The sequence below is a fragment of the Peromyscus maniculatus genome, chromosome 20 (assembly GCF_049852395.1).
Source record: "Peromyscus maniculatus bairdii isolate BWxNUB_F1_BW_parent chromosome 20, HU_Pman_BW_mat_3.1, whole genome shotgun sequence".
NCBI lineage: Eukaryota > Metazoa > Chordata > Mammalia > Rodentia > Cricetidae > Peromyscus > Peromyscus maniculatus.
Genome location: NC_134871.1, coordinates 48,974,734 through 48,991,125, shown reverse-complemented (window position 1 = coordinate 48,991,125; position 16,392 = coordinate 48,974,734). Strand labels below are relative to the sequence as shown.

Below are 16,392 nucleotides of genomic sequence, written 5' to 3'. Positions count from 1 at the left end.
AGGCGGTTTCCAAACTGGCCTCTGAACGTTGTCTCCTGTGTACAATGGGGCATGCTGACAGGGCTGAACTGGGGGGATGAGAGAGCAAGTGCAAAGGACTGAGCACACCGCCAGCCTCCGCACCAGCCCAGGAGGGACCACTGAGGCAGTCCCAGCTCAAAGCCCTGGGCTCCAGGCCTCAACCAGTGCCCCCTGCCTGACTTTCACGAGATTCCCCTCTGGCTAGATCACACTAACTTGGGCCCCGATTCCCATGCCATCCATTCCTCACCAGGTCTGGACCACCCACTGGACCACCAGTGCCACCTCCCTGAATCAGGAGAGCATAGGAATTTGAGCGTGAAATCATTATTTCTCTTCTAGGGTGGTTCCCCACTTCAAGGTGCTCTTTTTTTTTTTTAATTTATTTAACTTATTTATTTATATGAATTGGTGTGAAGGTGTCAGATCTCCTGGAACTGGAGTTACAGACAGTTGTGAGCCATCATGTGGGTACTGGGAATTGAACTCAGGTCCTCTGGAAGAACAGCCAGTGCTCTTAACCACTGAGCCATCTCTCCAGCCCCGGTGCTATTTTCTGAATCCTGAAAATTCTTTTGGGACTTAGAAGCCAGGCTCTGCTTACTTCTTGGGGAACCCACACTGGTTTCGTTTTTGTTTTTCTTTACCTATTTTGCTACACAGAGATTATTGAACACCATTTAATAAAAATAAAAATAGCCAAAACAGGAAAGCAGAGTAAATTACAATGTGCTGTGGAAGGTGGGAGCTTGCTGCTGGGAAGCTGATGCCAGAAGAGGCTGTGGACTTGGGGATGGGGATTCTTTGAAGGCAGAGAGCATGGCTGGAGGGGACAGAGAACCCAGACCCACTTACCCTTCACCCTCACAGGAAGTGCTCTCTGGAACTAGTGCCAAACCCCAGCCACCCGTGTTAAGAGGTGAACTGCCAGTTGTCTGAACCCGGTGACTCTGAGACATGGACAGTTAGTTACACGCTGTCACCTGCACAGCAAGCAAAGGCCGACTGTTTTCTAGACCTTCCTGGGGCCTGCTTTAGATCGACACCATGGGTGGTGTGTCTGGGGCCTCCCAAGCTATGGCCCTGGTTGGGACCTTGGTGTCTTTCATCCCGTGCCACCTCCCTACCCCCAAGTCCAAGGGAGCTAGGGTCTGGTAATGCTCTCTCCTAGGGCAAGTCTATTAGTTTGACTAAAAATCAAAGGGCTCTGCCACATCCCCAGTCAGTGGGACGCTTGCTAATCTCCTAGCCAGCCTTCCCAGGCACGTCACTTCCTCCTGCGGTTGCTAATCTTCAGCTCATCCAATTCTTTGTCCTTCAAGTTGGACTCCGCAGTGGTCTCTGAAAGCTGGAAGGAGAGCATCAGACTGTTACAAAGAGAGCTATGGCCAGGCTAGGCTGCAGGCTTGCACAGCTACTCTGCACCAAGGAAAGGCCTGCCGTCCCTCCCCTCGCTGGCCTCCTCAACAGGAACGCCTGGGCAAAGGGATCACTCATAATTCAAGCCCTCAGCACTTCCCATCATGTACAACTGCATGCCATGCCCTGTGACGGATGACAAGGACAGACACTGGGTACTCTACAGTTAAGGGATTATAAATCATTTGGAGTTGTATAGATCACATAATGGCACTTAGGGAACAACACTGTAAACAAAAAAACAACCCGCTCTAAAAGTAACGTTCCTTTCCTCATCAGGATCTTTGAATGGGCCGTACAGCAGAAGGCAGCTGACATTGAACATGAGGACAGAGGGAGGAAGGGCAGGCGGTCTCTACTTCAGAGCAAGTGTGTGGCTTGTATTAGCTCCATGAAGCAAGAGCTACTGTGATGCCAGCTGTCTTGCCGGAGATGAAGCTGAGTGGTTAGCCAGCGGGGAGAAAAGCTTCCCATTGGTTCGTTCACGTCTGTCACCACCATGCACATGCACCTCCAGGCCCAGAAGACACGGGAGACTGACGTTAATTGGGTATGTGCACTCAGCAGATCTGCACTGGGCACTGATTCAGTCTGTTTGAGACAGGGTACCTCCACACCATCAGCGGACACGCACACCATCTGAGATGCCTTGATCCTAACCTCCATTCCTGCCACTCTCCTGGGGCATTCAGCTCACATACTGCTTCATCCGAGAAGCTCTCTCCACTGTATAGACCTCTTCTGTGCCAATGCCAGCCTCTACTTAGACTAAAGGACACCCTTCCACAGACACAGGAATTGTGGGTATTGTTACACATCCCTGCTCCAGCCTTTGGCCGCAAGGTTGACTTTTATATTCGTGATTGGATACACAGGAAATGTATCTGGCAAATAAGCCCTGGGGAAATCAGTTGGGTGGACTGACTGAAGGGAGGGCTTCCTTGAAGGGGAAACCTAGGCATCAAATCTATGCCTCACCATGTCCAGCAGAATGTCCACTTTGAGCCGCAAGAGATTGTTCTCTTCTTCCAACTGCTGGTTCCGCTTGCGCAGGCGCTGAGTCTCTCGCCGATCCACACCCCCGCTAATCACTGTGTCTAAAGGAAGCACAGAGCAGGGGTGGAAGGGGGTTCCTTCTACCGTCCTGGTTGACAAAGCAGCAGGAAGGGCCACTCACCTGCCACCCACTGGCCATTTTCAAACTTCAGGTTTTGTCCCGCCAGGTTCATGGTGGGGGTTCCATAGTCGAGGCCCAGCTCCAACTCCCGCGTTGACCGATCTAACTGTGGGAAGACACTATGACGACTCAGGAAGCCACAGGACAAGAGCTCACATCCCAGCTTCTCCCACTAGTTCCAAACCCAACAAAACAGATGTCTGTCCTCCCACCAGTACTTAGCACCTTTAGAACCATTTTTTTTTTTTTTTGAGACAGGGTCTCACTATGTAGCCCTGGCTGTCCTAGAACTCATTCTGTAGACCAGGCTGGCCTCAAACTCACAGAGATCCACCTGCCTCTGCCTTCCGAGTGCTGGGATTAGTGTGCTACCATACCTGTCAATATTTGAAATACTTTAAAAGGCTAGACTATCAAATTAATCCAGCAACCATTTAAAGTAGAGGCTAGGAAAATGCCCATGGGTAAGAGTTTGAGTTCCCAGCACCCACATAAAAAGCCAGGTATGCCCACGTGTCTCTAAGTCCCAGTGCAATGTGTGTACCGGGGGAGGTAGATGGGAGATAGGAGAGGCTCAGTGGGTTGCTGGTCACCAGCCTGGGCGAAAATACCCACAATTCCTGTGTCTGTGGAAGGGTGTCCTTTAGTCTAAGTGGAGGCTGGCATTGGTACAGAAGAGGTCTATACAGTGGAGAGAGCTTCTCGGATGAAGCAGTGTGTGAGCTGAATGCCCCAGGAGAGTGGCAGGAATGGAGGTTAGGATAAAGGCATCTCAGATGGTGGGCGTGTCCGCTGATGGCGTGGAGGTACCCAGCCTCAAATAGTAAGTTCCAGGTTCAGAATGAGACCCTGTCTCAAGGGAATAAGGGAGAGTGGTAAAGCAGGCCACCCAATGTCCCCTTCTGGCCTCCATGCATAAGCACTACCCACCCACTCAATTTAAACTATAAGAGGGATGAACTGTTCTGTTTTATACTTTGGATGTTTCCAGAAAGGCTATATAGGCTACAGTTTGTAATTGAATTTTTACATCTATTTTACAGTTCAAAGAATCCATTGTACATTTGTACATGTGTACTGATACTTGGTTTTAATTCATTCTCTTCCCATCACTGTACATTTATAACAAGGAAATCTGTAATTTACTTAATACAGAAGCACACAGTTATGAAGAGGCATAAAATTCTAAGTTCCTGCTAGGGCGTGTTTAATGTGTGACAGTCCAATTTCTGTATTCATCAACAGAGCTCATCAAACACTCCTTAAGTCAGGCCTGGTTCCCGAGCATTCAGAGATGAGTGTGACCAGCTCTGCCAGAGAGGAGCTTTTGCCCCTGTGAGAGGGAGACATGAGCAGCTCAAGAAGCAGGTCCAGGCAATGGGTGCCAGAGCATGCACACCCACACCCACACACAGAGAACACACACAGAGAGAGAACACACACACACACACACACACACACACACACACACACACACACAGAACACAGACACACACACACACAGAACACACACAAAGAGAAGGAAGAAGCCCTTCAGGCCTGTGCTGAAGTGTCAGAACTCCCTTGACCACCCTATTTAAAGTGACAACTCTGTTTCCACGCTACTCTCCTCATTAAGATATCTGTTCACTGCCTCTATTATTTAATTTTTCTATTGGGACTTGAATATTATCATATACGGAGGCTTATTCTTACTTATAAATGCCCAGCCTTAGATTGGTTTGTTTCTTGCCAGCTTTCCTTAACTTAAATTATCCCGTCTACCTTTTGCCTCTGGGCTTTTCCTGTTCTCTTATTTCTGTAAATCTTACTCTTACTCCGTGGCTTACTGTGTAGCTGGGTGGCTGGCCCCTGGAGTCCTCCTCCTTCTCTGGCTACTTTATTTCCTTTCCCCAGTTTTCTCTTTCTATTTATCCTCTCTGCCTGCCAGCCCTGCCCATCCTTTCTCCTCCCTCACTATTGGCTGTTCAGCTCTTTATTAGACCACCAGGTGTTTCATACAGGCACAGTAACCCAGCTTCACAGAGTTAAACAAATGCAACATAAACAAAAGTAACACACCTTAAAATAATATTCTACAACACACCATCCATATTTAAAAAAAAAAAAAAACAATCAGGCCAGGCATGGTGACACACATCTTTAATCCCAGCACTCAGGAGGCGGAGGCAGGTGGATCTCTGTGAGTTCAAGGCCAGGCTTGAATTTGATCTTTAACCATAACTGAAATTAATTTTTGGACAGGTTTTGGAACTCAAATGTAAGTCAGATTGGACATCATCGCCTGGGACCAAAATCAGACTGAGGTGGGCTGTCTTAGTGGGTTCTTGAAAAAACTCTGACAGTAATACCCACACAGGAGTTCCAACTTGAGTACTAACAGAAACTAAAAGGATGTCCTCCCAGTGTCGCCTATCCACCCAGAGACCACTCGTGGCACCCCAATCTCCACTCACAGAATGCAGGTTGGAGAGAGAGGCAGACTTCCGAGGAGGGGTCTTCTTTGGGCTGAATATACTCCCAAAGAGAGGCATTCCTGACTTGATGAGGAAACACGGACACTTCCTTCTCCTAGGGTCAAACAGGTCAGTTACTCTCTTTCTTTTTCTTTTCTTTTTTTTTTTTTTTTTCTGGAGCTGAGGACCGAACCCAGGGCCTTGCGCTTGCTAGGCAAGCGCTTTACCACTGAGCTAAATCCCCAACCCCAGTTATTCTCTTTCATTGTTCCAAAATCATGAAAACATTTCAGTCATTGACGATTACCAATCCTGGCAATGTCTGCTGGGTAGTTGTCCTTTTTGACAGAGCAGCAAAGAAAGGCCTGAGGTCCTAGAAGTCCTGGTAGGAGATCCCATGCACTGGATGCTTCCTGTGTGCCAGGCAGTATGCTAATGCCTTGCATAGTCTCATTTAACTCACAATTGCCCTTTGACAAAGCCCCTCCTATTCACCCCCATTTGATTGGTGACATCCAGAAGGCTAAGGTCTTTAGTGGGAACACACATTTGAACCAGTCTGTGTGGCTTCACAGTTAGCCTCAGGCAAACCTGTCCCAAGTTGGCATCATCATCAGCATTAGAGTGTGAACCAAGGGGTGAAATTTCTATCCCCTGGAGCCAGTAAGAGCAGCACCACGCCATTCTGAAGCCTCAAAGCTACTCTGGCATTTCATTCCCAGAATGACAGTGGTGCTGTCACTTGGTCCGTGTGTCAAGTCACCTGGCCTGTTAGGAGAGGGAAGGTGTCTCGAGAGAAGGAGAGAGCCAGAACATGGAGAACTGACAACGACACTGTCACCATCGCACCAGCTTTGATCACAACCTCCTGCAATGCTCATAAATCACTAACATCATTTAGGCTCAGGGAAGAGGTCAACTTTTTTATTTTTGGCTTTTCAAGACAGTGTTTCTCTGTGTAACAGCCCAGGCTGTCTTAGAACTCTCTTTGTAGACCAGGCTGGCCTCGAGCCCAGACATCTGCCTGCCTTTGCCTCCCAAGTGCTGGGATTAAAGGTGTGCACCACCACTGCCTGGCATCTTTTTAACTTAAGTATAACAAATAAAGAGACGCTTTAAAACCACAAGGCTTCTTGGGGGCTCAGTGGTTGACAGCACTGGCTGCTCTTCCAGAGGTCCTGAGTTCAATTCCCAGCAACCACATGGTGGCTCACAACCACCTCTAAGGGGATCTGATATTCTCTTCTGGCATAAAGGTGTGCATGCAGACAAAGCACTCATACATAAAGTAAATAAAATTTAAAAAAACCCACAAGGCTTCATGGTAGTTTTTTTTTTAAATATGTTTGTGCTGTATGCATGTGGACCTGCAGAGGTGTGTGTGTGTGTGTGTGTGTGTGTGTGCAGGAACAGAGTCCAGAAGAAGACATCAGGTGTGCTGCTCTATCACTTTCTGTCATTCTCCTTTAGACAGGGTCTTTCCCTGAACCTGGAGTTAGTAGGTGGCCAGCGAGTCCAAGCAGTCCTGTCTCTGCCCCAAACAGTGCTGGGATTACAGGTGTAAAGAGTCCACGGTAGCCGGGCGGTGGTGGCGCACGCCTTTAATCCCAGCACTCGGGAGGCAGAGGCAGGCGGGTCTTTGTGAGTTCGAGGCCAGCCCTACAGAGCGAGATCCAGGAAAGGCGCAAAGCTACACAGAGAAACCCTGTCTCGAAAAACCAAAAAAAAAAAAAAAAAAAAAAAAAAAAAGAGTCCACGGTAGGCTTTTACGGCGGTGTTGGGGACTTGAATTCAGGCCCTTACGCTTGTGCAGCAAGCACTCACACTCACTGAGCCTTTTCCCTAGTCCTACCACAAAATTTTAACATGCACACACATCCTTCTAAGATCAAGGTACAGGCCATATGAGCACCGTGCAAGACTCTGGATGACTTTATAATCAGCTCCGCTGAGATCCTGGTGTTCTATTTTTGTTTTTCCGAGACAAGATTTCTCTGTGTAGCCCTGGCTGTCCTGGAACTCACTCTGTAGACCAGGCTGGCCTTGAACTCACAGAGACACACCAGCCTTTGATTAAACATCTTTAATCCTAGGGTTCTTTAGTGAAGCCTTCTCATAGGGAAGGCTCAGGATCAAGAAAGTTAAGGGACTATACTTGGCTTCCAACCAACACCACTGCTCACCCTCAATGGGATCCCAGCATTTTATCCCCCAAGGGCCTCAGGTGCTTTATCTGCTGTTATTGTTTCAATGTGTATGGGTGTTTTGCCTGCGTCTAAGTCTGTGTACCGTGTGCCTTGGGTTCGCAGATTCCTGGAACTGGAGTTACAGGCGGTCATGAGCTGGGAATTGAATCGGGATTCTCTGCAATAGCATCCAGTGCTCTCAGACGTCCAGCCATCTCTCCAGCCCTCGAGTCTCTTATTTATAGCCAGGAATAATAACAGCATCCAGTATGTAGGTGAGGAGTGCTTTCGTGTTTACAAGTTCTTGGGGCGTTTGATGCTCACCATAACCCTGGGAAGCAAATCAAGCTGTGCCCCTCTCTCTACAGGGAACCGTACTTAATAATGTGCGAAGCTTTAAGTTTGCACCAGGCTATAAAACGCATTATCTTCATTCCGACAAGAAAGGAAAGGAAGCATCTTTGGCTTTCACTGGATTCTCAAAAGTGTCTGGAAAGAGTTAAGAGCCAGCCAGTTGCCTGTCTGCAGGCGCACGGACCACAGGACCACAGGAGTTCGGTACCGGTTAGGAGACACCCTTCAGGTGATGGGTCAAAACACGGTCCCGAGCCACCGTCGCAAGATGCGCCCACGGGGCACGCCACCACCCGGCCTGCCCGCCACCCTCTCCAGGGGTCCCGGGGTATCCACCCACCCCGGCCGGCCCGGGCCTTCGCCCAGCGCTCCCAGACGTACCTTGCGCGTCTGCGAAGCCGGAGTGCAGCGCTATCCCCAACCTTCTGCAAGGATCCGCCCATGCCGCGTCAACCGTCGCGACTGCGATTGGCGGGCGCCGGGGACCCATCGCGCGCATGCGCGGCCGCTATGGCCTCTACCACTGAGGACGGAGGGGAAGCCACCTCCCAGACGAGCTTCCGCGCATCAGCGGGGTCCCCCCCGCGGGTTCCCTCCGGTTCACGAGGCGAGGGAACCCTCGGGAACGTCTCCTGGAGCTGCTCACACGCCAAGTGGCACAGTCAAGGGGAGGCGTGTCCCCCCTGCACACATTGGTCCGGCCCCCGGGTAGCGCCGCCGTCGCCATGGCAACCGCGTGTGGCCGCCCCTGGGCCAGCTCATGGCTGCATTGTTGTGGGAAAGGAGTGTGTAGTGACCCAGACTGGACTCACAGTAGCAAAATGGCCTGGTCTCAGGCTCCCCCGCCCCGGCCACAAAGCAAAGCGCGCCCCTTCCCGGTGGTTTGGGGCCGCGGGTGCCGGCGGCCATCCGGAGCTTGGTCGGGTCCCCGGAGGGACCCGTGGTGGAACCCGCCCTGAGGCTTTGCGATTCCGCCGAAACTTTCAGGTAAGACAGACGAACAGACAGAGGACCACTCCTTGCCAAGCAGCAAACTGGCTCCTGCCCGGCCTGCCGCCTCCTCATGCCCACGAGCAAGGGAAACTGAGGTCCAGGAAGGTCGCCCAGTGAACAAGGGGCGGAGGACTGGAGAATCCCCTCCAAAATTCCTCAAGTCCTAACGGCGTGTATTGTGCTCTGTTTGGTAAATGAAGAAACAGGCCATCCTGGAGATGGTTTCCTGGCGGCCTAGTGGGTACATTAGGTGTCATCCCAGCCGAAAGGGACAGAACCAAGCGGTCTCCAAGCAGTTTTCCTCCACCTTTGCCACACTGCATTTCAAGAGAGTGAAAATTTACGTTCAGAATTAACCATCTCTAGCCTAGCACTCACTGGTCAACAGAAACGTAAAGCAGACCACCTTCGTAACTTGCGATCATTCTAGCAGCTTTTTGATGTTGAACCCTGAGTGATCCTTGTGCACGCTGATCTCATGCTTTCCCGATGAGCTATACCTAAAAGCACCTTTCGGGTTTTGTTGTTGTTGTTGTTGTTGTTTGGGTGTTTATTTATTTATTTATTTATTTATTTATTTATTTATTTATTTATTTATTTTGAGATACGGTCTCACTGGGTAGCTCAGACTGCCCTGGGGTTCTCAACTCATCCTGTCTCAGCCTCTCAGTGCTGGGAGTAGACATACACCAAGCCTGGCTTCATCCGATACACTTTTTTTGTTTGTTTGTTTGTTTTTGTTTTGTTTTTTAGATTTGGGTTTTGAGATTGGGGCTCACCATGTAGTTCTGACCGGTCTGGTCTCCAACTCACAGAAATCCCCCTACCTCTGTCTCCAGAGTGCTGCGATTAAAGGCGAGTGCTACCGCACCTGACCCTACGCTGTTAAAAGTAAAATCGAAGCAGATTAAATTAACTCGACTGCTGTTTCATTTAACTCGGTTTGTCCAAAATATCCTTAAAGATAAGTATTTTAAAATTTACCTTGCTTTGGTTTTTAATTTTAAAATAAAATGGACCTTCTTCAGTCCCACTGACTAAATTCCAGACCTTTGTTTCGTGTGTGGCTAGTGGCGGCTGGGATGGGCAGCGTCCATGGAGCCTCCCTCCAGCCTTGTTCTCTCCTCTCCCCTTTAGCCAGTCTCCTCCCGCACTTCTTCAGCGCCGTCACCTCTGTAACTAGTCCAAACAAACTGTCGCAGCACTTGAGAGGCAGAGGCAGGCGGATCTCTGTCCGTTGGAGGCCAACCTGGTCTACATAGGAAGTGCCGGGCCAGCCAGGGCTACACATTGAGACCCTGTCTCAAAATAAACTGAACAAACCACACCACGTCATCTCATCTCCGCCCTGTGAGCCTCTTTGGGAAGCAGTAGTGGGTTTTAATTCGTTACATGCGTAACTTTTATAAATGGATAGTTTTGCACTTATTTTAATTTTGCAAGTCTACCCCGATGTCAGCCCCACTACGGGGTTCATGGATCCAGTCTGGCTTAGCTCACCGTCTTATGCCCAGTTGGAGCACACTCGATGCTCTGTGGGAGGTCCTTAGTAAATAGTCATTGAGTGGCTGAGAGTTGACAGCAAACCCAAGTCTGACTCCACGGTCTGCATTTTTACATGCTATCGAATGTTAACTTTAAGTGGAGATACTCAAATCCCAGCTGCCAGAATGCCCCGAGGGGAAAGGTTCCTCACCTCCCACTCGTCCACCCCCAGCACCTGGCACCGTACTGGGCATAGCTCAACTTTCAATGAAGCTGCCCCCCCCCCCAACTCCTCTTCAAGCAGCGACAGTAAAAACTGACTCTGCTCCTGAGCACACGTGTCCTTAAATGGTGTGAGGAAGGATTCATCCTGGAGCAGTGTGAGTATTTTAAACATCCCTCTTTAGAAACATGCTACTCAATTCTCACATTAGGCATGAGTAATAGCGTTAGGCTAAAGCTGGAAGCTTCCGACAGAGTCATCTGAGCCCAGCTTCTCAGAGAACAGAGTGTAATTTTCCAGCCATTCTGGGGAATGGGTAGGAGGACAACGAGAAGCCTTCAAATGCACCTGCCTCCTCTTACCTCTCCCTGTTTGGCCTGTGAGGCTAAAGACTAGGAGCAGAGGGCAAGAAACAGGACCAACCTGGGCCTGGGTCCGTCTTTCCTTCCATCCAGTGGGCTTGGGCAGGGAGATGGGGTGTTGTGGAGGGATCCCTGCAGCCACCAGGCCAGTGGAATCATGATCGGAGGGAGATAAGAAGGTAGTTCCACGCCTTTAATCCCAGCACTCGGGAGGCAGAGCCAGGCGGATCTCTGTGAGTTCGAGGCCAGCCTGGACTACAGACTGAGTTCCAGGAAAGGCACAAAGCTACACAGAGAAACCCTGTCTCAAAAAAAAAAAAAAAAAAAAAAAAAAGAAAAAGAAAAAAAAAAAAAAAAAGAAGGTAGTTCCATTCAACAGGACTCAGTAGCTGGTGTTAATTCGAACTTTGAGAATCTGACCCTGAGCATGTTTAAGCACAATTAGTGAAAAGTTTCCTGGTGATAATTAACTCAATCCCATGTGCACAACTAAAGCTTAAGCTGGGACTGCATCAACACTGCTTGTAAAGTTAAAGTGCCATCTTCCAGAAAGATGGGTTCTAAAGAAAACGGAGAAAAAAGTTCAAGATAAACAAGCGTGAGAAGGTTTGGAGGACAGCGCTGTAGACAGACGGCTCAAGATAAGGGTCTGCGGATCCGCGTGGCCTGGCCACACAGATAGTCACCAGAAATGGTCACCAGGCTGTTAACTGTGTCAGTGCCTTCTGGGTAGGAAAACGGGTGGTACATCTCTCCCTTTGAAGAGACAGCCCTGTTTTGTTTTTGTTGGTTTGTTTGTTTCTTGGTTTTTCGAGACAGGGTTTCTCTGTGTAGTTTTGGTGCCTGTCCTGGAACTCACTCTGTAGACCAGGCTGGTCTCGAACTCACAGAGATCCACCTGGCTCTGCCATTTGAGTGCTGGGATTAAAGATGTGCACCACTGCTGCCCTGCAGCCCTGTGTGTTTAACCTTCCTGGTTTCCCCTAGTGCTGATCTGTGAGCACAAGGACCTCCATGCCTCCCACAGAGCAGTTAAAAGAGTCATGGTGGTTCTGGTGGCCTGGGATAATTCCAGGTCTTTCTAAAGATGATGTGACACCTGGGGACAAGTCCACAGATGGGACCTCATGTGCAGAGACATAGATGGGGGCATCAAGAGCATGGCACGGCCTGGTTCAGCAGGTGCAGTGCTCATCGCACAAGCCTGATGACCTGAATGCTACCCCTGGAGCCCAGGCGGAAGGGGAGCTGACTCCATGAGGTTGTCTTCCGATCTCCACATGCGCACCATGGGTACGTGTATCCCTGCCCCACTGATAAAGGTATCTATAGCATGATAGGGAACGAGGGAGAGGTCCACGGGCCAGGCCTCTGGGATGCATGGCTGGGGAGAAGAGTGGAGAGGAAGACTGAATTGGGGCAATGGGGTGCAGGAAGGAGTGTGGTAAAGGAGACCCAGGTTAGTTAGTTTCCCCATGACCTTAGCTCCCTCCTCTCATTCTGTATGAGCTGCTTGAGGACAAGATCTAAGACTCTGGCTTCATTATCCCCAGGTCTCTGGATATGGAGGGAGATAGATGGCAGAGGGCTGGGCCCAGGAGACAGGCCAGAGCATCCTAAAGCTCGGGACAAGGAGTGGTGCAGTTTTCTGAGGATACAAAAAGCCCTGGACGGCTTGTGCTGAGGACTATTGTCCTGCGATTACAACTTTCAAGAGGTGCAAAGAGTCCTGGGGTCACATGTGACAGGGCGAGACAGTGCCGAGGTTCCTCCATCTCGTATTCTTGCTGAAGCCATTTCAGGTTTAGCTAGAATTTGATCTCCTTGATAGAGCATCTCGTGGAAAATTACCCAGTCCTGTTTTTGGAACCCAAGGTTGGGATGTCCTAGCTAATTTAGCATCTGTTAAATTGTCTGCCTGTTCGGAACTCCCTCGAACTAACTGCCTACCCTAGCTTCTATTAAAATTGCTTACTTCTGAAAAGCCCCCTACAGCTGCTGGGCGAGATGCCAGGATTCTGCCTTTAAAAACTCCATGTTCTGGACACTCGGGGCCACACCTAGGTCCTTGAATGCCTGGGTGTGGTCCCAACTGGCTGGAATAAAGACATTCAATTGGCTGTAAACTGTGTCTGAGTGGTCCTTTCTGGTGGGCTCCTTGTAACACACCTACTCCAAAGCATCTCTACAACTGAGGCCCAGAAAGGCAAAGAGACTTGGTGTCATATGCTGACTTGCCAAGTAGTCGCATGACAGGGTTTCTCTATGTAGCTTTGGCTATCCTGCAACTCACTCTGTAGACCATGCCGGTCAAGAATTCACAGAGATCCTGTCTCTGCCTCTGAAAACTAAGTCAGGGCTGTCATATGGCTCTGCAGATAATGTGCAGCCAAGATTGATGACTCAGGTTTGGTCTCTGGAGCCTACTCAGTGGAAAGAGACGTGTCTCCCACACATGGTCTTTTGACCTACACACACACACTGGAGCATGTGAACTCATATGCATGAGCACTCACAAGTTTAAAACAAAACAAAAAAAAGCTAAAAGTTTCTATCATGGGTGTGGAGAAGGACAGGCGTCCTCAAGTTAAAAAAGTAAGTACAAAGCCAGGCAGTGGTGGTTCACGCCTTTAATCTTGGCATTCAGGAGGCAGAGGCAGGCAGGTCTCTGTGAGTTCGAGGCCAGCCTGGTCTACAGCAAATTTCAGGATAGCCAGAGCCACACAGAGAGATCCTATCTCGAAAAAAGTACCCGACTGAGGCTGGAGCCCAGTGGTAGGGAGCTTGTTTAGCGTGTCTGAAGCTCTGGGTTACACACCTGCCATGGAGGTGGGGTGGCTGGGGAGTCAGCCTAGTGGGCAGAGTGCTTACTGTGCAGTCATGAGGACCCGAGTCTGGAACCCCCAAAAGTCCAGAACCCCAAATCCATGGAAATAAAGCCAGTCTTGGTGCTGTGCACTTATGTTAGAACATGGTCCAGACATGGAACCGGGGGAGGAGACTTCTGAGAGCTTGAGAGAACACTCCAAGAAAACAAGATGAGGCTTGTCACCTCCGTTTCTTCCAAACAGAACTGTTCTTGGAACGCTTTTTTGTGCTCCTCCCGGGAGCAGTGGATCGTTTATTTCAGGTTCCTCATTATTGCTTGCTGGTGTTATTCAAGTTAATGCCTCTATGGGAAAACATGTTTTTGCCATTTTCAGCTCGGCCTTGGGATTCTACACAGCTTGAACTCATGAGAACTTTAGTCCTGTGTGACCTTTTAAAAAAATTACTTATTTTTATTTGTGTACATTGGTATTCTGCCTGCACATTTGTCTATATGGGTGTCAGATCCCTGGAACTGGAGTTACAGACAGTTGTGAGCTGCCGTGTGGGTGCTGGGAGTTGAACCCAGGTCCTTTGGGAGAGCAGCCAGTGCTCTTAACCACTGAGCCATCTCTCCAGCCCCAAGATTTGTTTTCCCAAAGATTTATTTAATTATTATTTATACAGTGTCCTGCCTACATGCCAGAAGAGGGCACCAGATTGAATTACAGATGGTTGTGGGGAGTTGAACTCGGGACCTCTGGAGGAACAGCCAGTGCTCTTAACCTGTGAACCATCTCTCCAGCCCCATGCTTAGTTGTCTGAAAGACTGATTTTATTTTTAGGTATGTGTGGGCACATGCAGATTGAGAGGAGGCCGGAAGAGGGCATCAAATCATGGGTGTTATCCGTCCAACCTAGTTGCTCAGACACAAAGGCCCTGAGCCGTTTTCCCAGCCCTCTGCTGTTGGTTCAGTTTTTATTTTTTATTTTAATGTAGATTTCTTTAGTCATTGTGATTGGGTGTGTGTACGCCACAGTGCACATATAAAGGCCAAGAACAACTGTGGGAGTCAGGTCTCTCCGCGTACCCTGTGAATCCTAGGAATCAAGGGCAGGTCACCTTTTCCTACTGAGTCATTGCCAGCCCCTGCCTGGTGGCTTGGACAATTGTTTAAGAATAATATTTGTGGGGGTTGGGGATTTCGCTCAGTGGTAGAGTGCTTGCCTAGCAAGCGCAAGACCCTGGGTTTGATCCTCAGCTCCAAAAAAAAAAAGAGTATCTGTGTTTTAAGGGCTTTGTTTGTCTTGGGATATTTTGCTACTGCAGTTGACTGCTTGGAGGAACAAGAAGACTTTTTGTAGTGCTTTGATACTACCTGTTTTACATCCATTGCCTTGATGGCGTTCCTTGTCCAAGCCTGTGGTCACCTGTCCTCCCCAGCTAGGACTTTACAAATAGGATTCATCAATTTAGGCAACACCATACTGCCACTGCTCAGGGAAGGTGATGATGTGGCCACCACAGCTGTTGATTTTTACTCCTCCCTCCCCTTTTTACTGTCTCCTTTCCCCCTCCCCCTCCCCCTTCCCTCCCCCTTTTGGAAATGGCTCGGGAACTGGGCAGTGGAGGCTGAGTAGTTGAGGGGACTAAGTGAGAACATGGAACAGGCCTTTTTTTTTTAATTTATTTATTTATTATGTATACAGAAGAGGGTGCCAGATCTCATTACAGATGGTTGTGAGCCACCATGTGGTTGCTGGGAATTGAACTCAGGACCTCTGGAAGAACAGCCATTGCTCTTAACCTCTGAGCCATCTCTCCAGCCCATTCACTTATCTTCCCCCCAATGCCATTTATTGAAGGAGGGAGGAGGTCTTAAATACAGGCTTACAGCACAATGGGAGAACCCAGGAGGCAGAAGTTTGCAATGTTTTACAGTCTTGCATCTAAGCTGTTAACACGCATTATGCAGGAAACACAGACATTCAGGAGGGTGAAACCCGGGAGGGAATTAGCACAGGGAGGATATCAAGGTCAAGGTCAGCAAGCAAGGCAACAGTTACCCAAAACGGGGGCCAGGGACCTGTCCCCCTTTTACTAATAAATGAGCTTCTGATTTAGGTTGCGTGGGACGTCAGCAGGTCACCTTACCCGCCATGGAGATGCCTGCCCAGGCCACACAGGCGCTCTGTCTTAGGTTGGTGAGTGCCCCCCAGGCATTACCTGTCTCTGAATACTCATTATCATACCGGCGTGATCGTGTGTGAGCTGCCAAAGATCTCAAAGTGGCACTGGGCTTACAATCTGTGTGGAACAGACCTTCTTTATACTGGCTTGCACAGCATGCTGCTGGCACATTCTTTTCCCTTGAATGCATTACATTTATTGGTTTATTTATCTATTGGAATGGAGGAAGTAAGTGTACCACAGCATATATGTCAGGGGGTGAGGGAATGAGTTCTTTGTTTCCACCATTTGGGATCAAGGTTTTGGGGAATCAAACTCTGGTCATCAGACTTGGCAGCAAGTGTCCTATGCCTCTGAACCATCTCCCACCCCACCCACTTTAAAGACAGGGTTTCTCTGTGTATCCCTGGTGGTCCTGGAACTTACTTACTCTATAGCCCAGACTGGCCTTAAACTCAAAGATCCACCCGCCTCTGCCTCTCTCGTGCTGGGGTTAAAGGGGTTCACCACCGCACCTGACCATGTGGAGCAGTCTATCGTGGGAACTGGCATTGTGGGGGTACAGAGGGGAGGAGACACTGGTGTGTCTGCTTAGCAGTTTGTACTCCCAGCCATTGGGGACTCGGCACTGTGCTCATACACTTGTTTTCAGTGACACAGTGACTGCTGAAGCATCATTGTGTTAAATTAATGCTGTCAAATTTGGATATTTTGTTT

At 49.2% G+C, this 16,392-nt stretch overlaps 2 protein-coding genes across 4 annotated transcripts in view; one reads left to right on the top strand and one right to left on the bottom strand.

Annotated features, from left to right (window-relative positions):
* Positions 1-687: 687 nt before the first annotated feature.
* On the bottom strand, positions 688-8,271 carry Cby1 (chibby 1, beta catenin antagonist). Of its 3 annotated transcripts, none has more exons than XM_006979156.4 (5): positions 7,995-8,271; positions 5,074-5,188; positions 2,618-2,723; positions 2,419-2,537; positions 688-1,369 (listed from the first exon to the last, which is right to left on the bottom strand). In XM_006979156.4, the coding sequence occupies exons 1-5, from the start codon at positions 8,054-8,056 to the stop codon at positions 1,289-1,291; spliced, it is 483 nt and encodes a 160-aa protein (XP_006979218.1). In that variant the 5' UTR covers positions 8,057-8,271; the 3' UTR covers positions 688-1,288. The 3 variants fall into 3 exon arrangements, with proteins under 3 accessions (XP_006979218.1, XP_076412456.1, XP_076412457.1); XM_076556341.1 differs by lacking the exon at positions 7,995-8,271 and adding an exon at positions 7,363-7,816; XM_076556342.1 differs by lacking the exon at positions 5,074-5,188 and having other exon boundaries at positions 7,995-8,080.
* A 118-nt stretch (positions 8,272-8,389) lies between these two features.
* Fam227a (family with sequence similarity 227 member A) overlaps positions 8,390-16,392 on the top strand; it is a 54,414-nt gene continuing 46,411 nt past the window's right edge. The window contains exon 1 of the mRNA XM_015997836.3: positions 8,390-8,600. The gene's annotated coding sequence lies outside the window, so the exon portion shown is untranslated. The remainder of the gene's footprint in view (positions 8,601-16,392) is intronic.

Excerpts from the sequence above, each read along its gene's own strand:
- Cby1 (XM_076556341.1), bottom strand. The coding sequence starts at position 7,523 with ATGCTGTTATTATTCCTGGCTATAAATAAGAGACTCGAGGGCTGGAGA. Across the intron at positions 5,189-7,362 it reads CTGCGAACCCAAGGCACACG|GAGAAGGAAGTGTCCGTGTT; the intron begins GTACACAGACTT and ends GTTTGACCCTAG. Across the intron at positions 1,370-2,418 it reads TGGACATTCTGCTGGACATG|CTTTCAGAGACCACTGCGGA; the intron begins GTGAGGCATAGA and ends CTCTCCTTCCAG.